General features: G+C 35.4%; 1 protein-coding gene across 1 annotated transcript; it reads right to left on the bottom strand.

Annotated features, from left to right (window-relative positions):
• Positions 1-3,977: 3,977 nt before the first annotated feature.
• On the bottom strand, positions 3,978-4,523 carry LOC145642961 (uncharacterized). The gene has a single exon (XM_081694118.1). It carries the CDS (start codon positions 4,521-4,523, stop codon positions 3,978-3,980), a length of 546 nt encoding a protein of 181 aa, XP_081550244.1.
• Positions 4,524-8,082: the final 3,559 nt, after the last annotated feature.

Here is an 8,082-nt window from a genome sequence, read left to right as displayed (position 1 = left end):
CCTGTTTGGTTTGGTCAAAAGAAAAGTTCCAATAATAGTGTAGTTAGATGGCGCTTGAAAAGAGCTTTCCAACGATATATTATAAGCCAAATTCCGATGAATAATGAGGAAGTTATGGCCAAATTACTAAACTAGGCCCGATTTGATACTTATATGCGGCCCAATGATCTAGAGGAGGGCATAATATGGATTTATCATTCCTCATGAAATTAGAATTGATTTTAGTCTTTTTAGAGTTTTAATCAGAATAAAAGAGTGTTTTTAAGGAAAATACAATTTTGCCCTTCTGTACGGCTAAATTTTATCAGAATTAGGAAAACGCGTGAAAATAATTTTTAGCGCCTGACGACAGGGATTAGCACCTGGCGCTAATGCTTGGCGCCTGGCGCTAGCCTTAGCGCCTTACGCTAACCTGTTTTATCCTCGTCGAAACTCTGATTTGTTTTTCTATCCGTTTGGCTGATTTTCTCTATAAATAGCCTTCTAAAACCTCCGTTTTGAATCATCAACAATCATCAAATATCATATATTCTCTAGTTTTCTTATTCTCTCTATTTTTTAAGAACTTTTCTCTCTCTTTTCTAAACCATCCCTTTTGCTTACAAAATTATGCATTCACAAGACTAAGAAACACCTAGCATAATTCGAAGTTGCCTTCGCCCTAGACGTGAAAGGTTTTAATTTCTAAGGGCTTGGTCCCAAATCTCTCTTTCAATTATTTAATTTAATTGTTTTGTTTATTATTTTCCTTGAAGTTACTAACGTGTGTATTTTGTTATTAGAAAGAGGTACGAGGCATCCAAGTAAGTGCTTTAATGGTTTTATTGATATTATGATATAGAAATCATATCTAGGTTGTTATTATGATTCCTAGTGTCATGTTAGGGCGTTTTGATCTTCCTAGTATCATGTTTAAGGTAACTTTAATATCAAATATGACAATTGCGATGCTTCCTATATTGTTTCCTAATATTCATGTTAATATCATCTTAGGGCTAAAGCTTTGATTTTTATTGTTTAGTAACATGCTAGGGTTTGTTATTAATCTTGTTTGTATCATGCCTAGGATCTTGCTATTAATAATATGCTTTAACATGATTATGATATATATGATTTTGATTATAAATAATGATTATGATCATTATTTTGATTGTTATTTTATTATGTTGCTTGATTATATTTATTATTTATTGCTTGATCACACCTTTTATGCATGTTTAAAGAGAATTGGTACTTGTAATCACGCTTATATAAGATAATTTAATAATCTTCTTTAGGGTTAATTTGAATATAATTCAAGTGATCGCTAATAATAGTTTTATTTGTGCATTAATATTCAACCAACATAGATAAACAGGTTTAGGGTTAATCCTAATGATTGCATGTTAGGCTGAAAGCGCACATGAATACGATTAGAATAAAGTAGAGTCTTATTGTTAGGGCAGGTTCAATCTCTTTTAGGTTGGATTTGTACCTTCATCCCCGAACTACCAGTCATGGTTCCATACCTATTGGAGTTAACGATCTCTTGGATCGTTAAGGGGTGTAACCTTCATCTCGTGAACGGTTTACAAGTTCTTAAAACTTGTTGGCGACTCTTTTGCTCTATCTTCTTTCCCTTTGGACGCCACCGTACTTAAGTGTATGATCACAGTGGGGTTCAAGCTAGGGATAATTCTTGAAATATTCCCTACACTAGGCTAACCTCATGGACTAGAGAGAATCAAAGCAAGAAGTTCTTGACATGCAATTTTTATGATCCCAAAACAGAAACAATGGGCTGTAAGAGCTCTGAGTGTCTGGATGAAGAATATGGGACTGATTGGCAAAGGGATGTGATCAACCAATTGATCCTTGACAAAAAAACTGAAGAAGGGTGAGATAAGCTCATTGCAAAAAGAAGTTAAGGATCTTAGTGGTTAGTGAAGGTGCGTGCTCACTGAGAATGAGAACCTCAAACTGAAGTGCAAAGCTCTTAGTGGTGATAGGAAGACATACACTAAGCAAGGGGTGCAGAACAATGGTGGGTTTGGCTGTGTTGTTGTGGGTGTTTTCAGTTGTTAGAGTTGTTAGTTGTGCTTAAGAAAGATTAGGTTAGTGAAGGTTCTATCTTAGTAGTTTCAGTTTAGTGTTATGTTATTTGGTTTCTAGTGTTATGTTAGTAGGTTAGTCTACTCTAATTAAGTCAACATTTTAAAACCGTAAACTCTTCAAGTATGAATGAAAAAACACTACTTTAATGAGACAATAAACATCAGTTTTCACCATTGCATAGTTAAGTACTTTATTAATTACAAAAGGTTGCAGATTGAATGCATCAAATTCCAATTCTTATAGACAGTTAAATACAAACATTTTTTAGAATTGACTAATACCAAAGTTTAAGGTTTACACAAGGCACTTAAACAGAAATTTCAAACAACTTTGTTTTTTCCCTTTGCCTTTGACCTTGTTGCTGTTGTTGTTGGTGAGGCATGAGTATTTTGGCTGCAAGTAACAGGCTGGGAGCTTTGACCTTGCTGCTTCTGTTGTTCTTGTGGAAATATCTTGTTAGCAATACTGTTAGGTCAAGCAGTAGCTCCACTCTGTAAATATTCAAAGCAGACAAACATAAAAGGCAATTATAGGACAGAAACTTCACCATTTTAAAATAAAAGAAACAGGACAATCAACTTACATTAGCAGCAGCCCTCTAAGCTTTATTTCTCCTCTATTCTTACAGCCATGGTGTGTTGAAGAAAGGCTTGGATGACACCTTTGGCTCAGAGGTTGCTAAGGCTTCAAATTTAGCTCCAGATCCACAACTCTTGGCATAATGACCAAGGTTACCACAATTTCTACACCTTTTTTTGGAACTTTAGGCTCTTTGGTTGTGCCTCTTTGCTGCATTGACCTCCTTCTCCCTTTTCCATCTTTCTCTTCTTTTATTTAGGCCTCCCATGCATTACCTAACTGCAGGTGGGAGTGTTTATCTCAAGTTTATCTTCTCCCAATGCTTAGGGCCTGGCATAGAGTTGATTGCATCTTGATGTATAATAATATAGGTTGCCCTACTGTAGTAAGCATCCACATAGTCATCAGGATCCACCCTTTTATCAAGTGTACAAGCATAAGCATGTACACATTGTATGCCAATAAGCTGCCAGTGATAACCAGAGCATGACTTCATCTTGAGGTCAACCACCACCTTATCCCCATCCAATTCAACTTCATAGCTTTCCCCTCTAAACAACTAGACAATGAAATATCTAGCAGCCTTTTCAATCCTCCCAAAAACCTTACTCACATAACGTATGTTCTTTCCTTCCATTTTTTGAACTGCCTTCCACTTCTCGCAATTCCTCTTCATCATGTAACATCTCATCCACTCCATCTATGTTAGAATGGTCTTATCTCTTGCATCTTTTATAACAGATAACAAATATTGTTTATCAGCATGTTGGACTTAAACCAATCAAAAAATGCATGTCTTGACCAGTGTGATGGTGATATATTTGCTAAGTACTCATATGCGTCTTCTGATAAGAACTCAATGGACTACATTGCAACCTCAAAGTCAAAATATATCACAAAAGCATAGACTATGATAAGAGACCTACTAACACAACATAAAGCATATGCATACACTCTAACACGACCACATACTAGGACTAAACACATTACACAAAGGATGATAGAACACAATTCATGATGAAATAAACTTACCAAAGTGATTGCCCTTGCTGCATTCCAAAACAATTCCTTGAAGGTAGATCCAATGAATTAGAGCTTAAAATTAGCCAAAATATGCCTGACACAAAATCTCTTCTCATCATTTGGGACTAATTCATCAAAAGCTTCAAGAAATCCCTAAAGGTAAAAGTAAAAAATAAAAAATACAACTATTAGAAATACAACTGTGGTATAATAAACAAAAAAAAAATTAAGTACACTGAGAGAAAGTCAAACCTTTTGTCTATCACTCATAAATGTCAGTCCTAAGCCTTCACTACTGCAATCTCCAATATCCTTCTACAGACAGTGTATGAACCAGCACCGTCTTTGTTCTCTACCTCCACTGTTGCCAATGCAATGGGGAAAATTTGATTATTCCCATCCTTGCCAACTACAACAAGAATTTGACCAGGATAGGCCCTTTTGAAATGACAGTAATCTAGGCTAATGAGAGCCCTACAACCTTTGTTAAAACCATTCTTCAATGCTGCCAAACACATGTACATCCTCATGAATAGAGGGGGTTCTGGTCTGTGTGCTCCTTCAACCACCATATACACCCTACTCTTTGGATTATACTTTAGCACAGCCTTGCCATAATACCAAATCCTTGCATATTGCTCTGCTGTAGAGCCATAAATCATGAACTTTTCTCTGGCTCTTACTAGCCAAGCGAGTGAATACCTAATGTGTATTCCTAAATCACTTAGAACCCTAGCTCTAAATGTCTTGATTTTCCAAGTGGGATTGCTCCTCCACTCTTCAACATACGTCTCTGCTAAGTATTCGGCTGAAATACATGCATTCATCCTAGATCTCTTACACTTGTGCTTTAACCTCAGCTCCTTTATTTTCCAAGCACTACTATTATAAAGTCTCCTTGCAGACACCTTAAACTTACATTTCTTCACTTTATCACCTCACTTGCATTGAGGCAAGTTGATACTTTTAGGATTCCACTCATAGTTTCATCTTTTTCTACAGAAAATAGTGATCTTCTGACCACCATTGTGCAGGTAATAAAATTCATACCTGTTCTCTAAAACATGGGTCCTCATTGCTCTTCTTAGCACATTAATACTATAAAGAGTCATCAGTGTCTTCCCTAAACCATGGGCTTGAGTCTTCTTCTTCATCTGACCCATTAAGACTCCTAAGTTCATTTGAGTCACTTCCCTCCACCAGCAGCTAAAGATCTGTGCAACAAATGTCCTTTCCAAGCTGCTTTACCTTCTACTATGTGTGCTCATCAACGTTCATGGAACCGTCACCAGCTTTTATAATTTGCAAACTCTTCTCCACCTCACCTAATATACCCCTTCTTGTCTTGATATGCCACTATTCCTCTTCCTCATTACTAACTTTCAAATCTTCTTCACATGCCTTCCACTCAATATCCAAGTCACTCAGCTATGTAGAAGATGATCAAGATTCTGATCCAGAATCTTCATCTTTGAACAACCTCTTTGTACACTTTCCCATAGACTTCCTTTTCTCTTTCACCTTTCCCTGTTCAGTGTGCTCACCAGCTACACCTTTTCCTATCTCTTTAACACCACTCACACTATCTTCCTTCTCCATGACATCACTCTCACCCTCCCCCTTTCCGGAATCTTTAGTAAACCTAGGGCTTCTCCTACACATAGACTGAATGGGTTTCCTAGGCTTTAGTTTTGTTCTAGGTAAAGGAGCTGAAGGTGGATTACTCTCAGCTGTAGCTGGCTTATATTCAGCTGTATGTGGCTTACTCACAATAGGCTTAACATTCCTTGGGCTCCTCATAGTCAGGCTTAGCATGGGTCCTTAGTGTTCTCTATAGCATGGGCTTTGTTTGGTTTTGGGGTGTTTGAAGATGCAAGCTTAACTTCTAAATTAGTAACCTGATAAGTTTGAGATGGTATGGATTGAGATGGGTGTGAATTTGAAGGTTGAGATCCATTACTATTTGGTTTTGGGTCATTTGGATTAGAGTTGGGTGGTTATGATCCAGATGCAGATGGGTTGGATGTGGTTAGGTTATCCAATATTACAGCAAGAGAGTGTTACCTATCCCACTCTTCCAACCCCTCAGTTTGAAACAACTCCACACGCCCTTCACTGTGTTTGGACTCTAAGAAGCCCCTAACATCATCATCATTTTCAATCCTTCTGTTCCCATTTACCCAAGTCTTTCCTTTCTCCTTATACCACAAGCTATAAATTTCAGGAACCTCCCACCCAAAGCTATTAATCCTTCACTACACAGATACCTTAAGTAAGTCACACTCCTCACATATGACACTGGGACAACATACTTCACATAAACAAACCCAGCTTCATAAACCAAATAATGCTCCCCCCTACGCTCCTTTTCCATAAACCCTCCAAATAACCTAAGCTTAATGTCAATAGTATCATCCTCACCATCCATTTTTTTCTACAATGAAAGCAAGTAAACCATACAAAAAATCAATTTTATATTCAATCATCACTGAATACAAACTGACAATTTTAAACAAACACAACATAATACATGAGTGTATACCCACACTTGATTAATTAATTATACAATTAGTGAATAACTTAATTACCTAAGCGCATAAATCTAGGGTTTACTAAAACAACAATTTTGTCTAAATTGCCCACATTAACAATATTTTATTGAAAATTGACCACCATTAAAGCTTTGTTGGAGCACTACAAATATGAAAAATAGATCTTACCTATCAAATAATGTCAAAAGGTTCTTCAAGCTTCCACTTCAGTAACGAAAAAAGGGGAAAAAAATTTTAACTTGGTCAATTATAGAGGTTCAGTAAAATAAATGAGAGAGAAGAGATATAGGCACTAGTGGAAAAAACGCCATCCATAACAGGCAAAAAGGGCCCATCCGTAACGGGCAGCGTTCGTTACGTATACGGCCGTTATGGATGGCCATTGTTATTCGTAACGGGCATTGTCCGTTACGAATAACTCATTCTTCGTAACGGACATTTCACATGTCCGTTACAAATAACCCATTATTCGTAACGGACATTTGAAATGTCAGTTACGAATAAATCCTTTTTTGTATTAAAATAAGTCCTTATTCGTAACGAGCACCTAAAACGGCCGTTTCGAATAAGTGATTATTCGTAACTGACATCTTAAATTTCTGCTACGAATGAAGTTTTATTGTATATAATTTAACACTTATTTGTAACGGGCAACAAAAATGCCCGTTACGAATAACTGGTTATTTGTAACTGACAATTCTGCTGCCCGTTACAAATAATTATTAAATTAAAATTTTATTTTAATTAATTTCGACAGCATGTATTTATATATAATTAATATGTATTAATTAAGACCTGTTATAATAAACCTGTTCCTGTAAATAAGAAATTATACCGAACAATCTTTCCTAAAAATTAATACGACGTAATATAAAAACTAAAGTAATAACACATTACAAATAAAAACTTGTATAAATTTATCCAACATATACAACAACACTAAAAATATTACGTTGTTCTACCTAAGCTTATAGTTTTGCATTCAATAAATATTTACTTCTAAAGTATTGCGCCCACTGTTCTCGAACCACATTCAACTCGTCAACATCATACGGGGTTGTCCTTGGACAAAAATCCTATTGAAAAAAAAACATATGAAAGAGGTTACAAAATAAAAACAATCCATAATAAAAACAATCATTAGAATAAATGTGATGAACCAAATTATAGAAATAAAAATCATAATATAGAAATAAAACACATAACATCATTAATTGACTTATATTTTGATTTCTATAAGTTGAAATTAATGAAAAGTGAACATTTACTCACTTTTGGGAGCGTATAGAGCCAAAAAGGCTTCAAAATTACGCTAAGGGACTTCTATCTTTCACATCTTTCAATTATTGGTTCAAATTAACACAATATAACACATAAAATCCTTAATTACCTTATATTGTGGTTTTTATGAATTGAAATCAATGAAAAGTGACCATTATCTCACTCTTGGGAGCGTATAGAACCAAAAACGCTTCAAAATTGCCTAAGGGACTTCTACATTTCCCATCTTTAATTTATTGGTTCAAATTAACATAATATAACACTAAACATCCTTAATTACCTTATATTTTGGATTTTATGAATTGAAATCAATGAAAATTGACCAATATCTCACTCTTGGGAGCGTATAGAGCCAAAAACGCTTCAAAATTGCAAAAGGGACTTCTACCTTTCCCAACCTTCAATTATTTATTCAAATTAACACAATATAACACATAACATCCTTAATTACCTTATATTTTTGTTTCCATGAATTGAAATCAATGAAAAGTGACCATTTACTCACTTTTAGGAGCGTATAGTGCCAAAAAGGCTTTAAAATTGTCTAAGGGAC

The sequence above is a fragment of the Chenopodium album genome, chromosome 8, assembly GCF_948465745.1.
Source record: "Chenopodium album chromosome 8, dcCheAlbu1.1, whole genome shotgun sequence".
Lineage (NCBI taxonomy): Eukaryota > Viridiplantae > Streptophyta > Magnoliopsida > Caryophyllales > Amaranthaceae > Chenopodium > Chenopodium album.
This window is presented reverse-complemented; position numbering and strand designations above follow the sequence as displayed.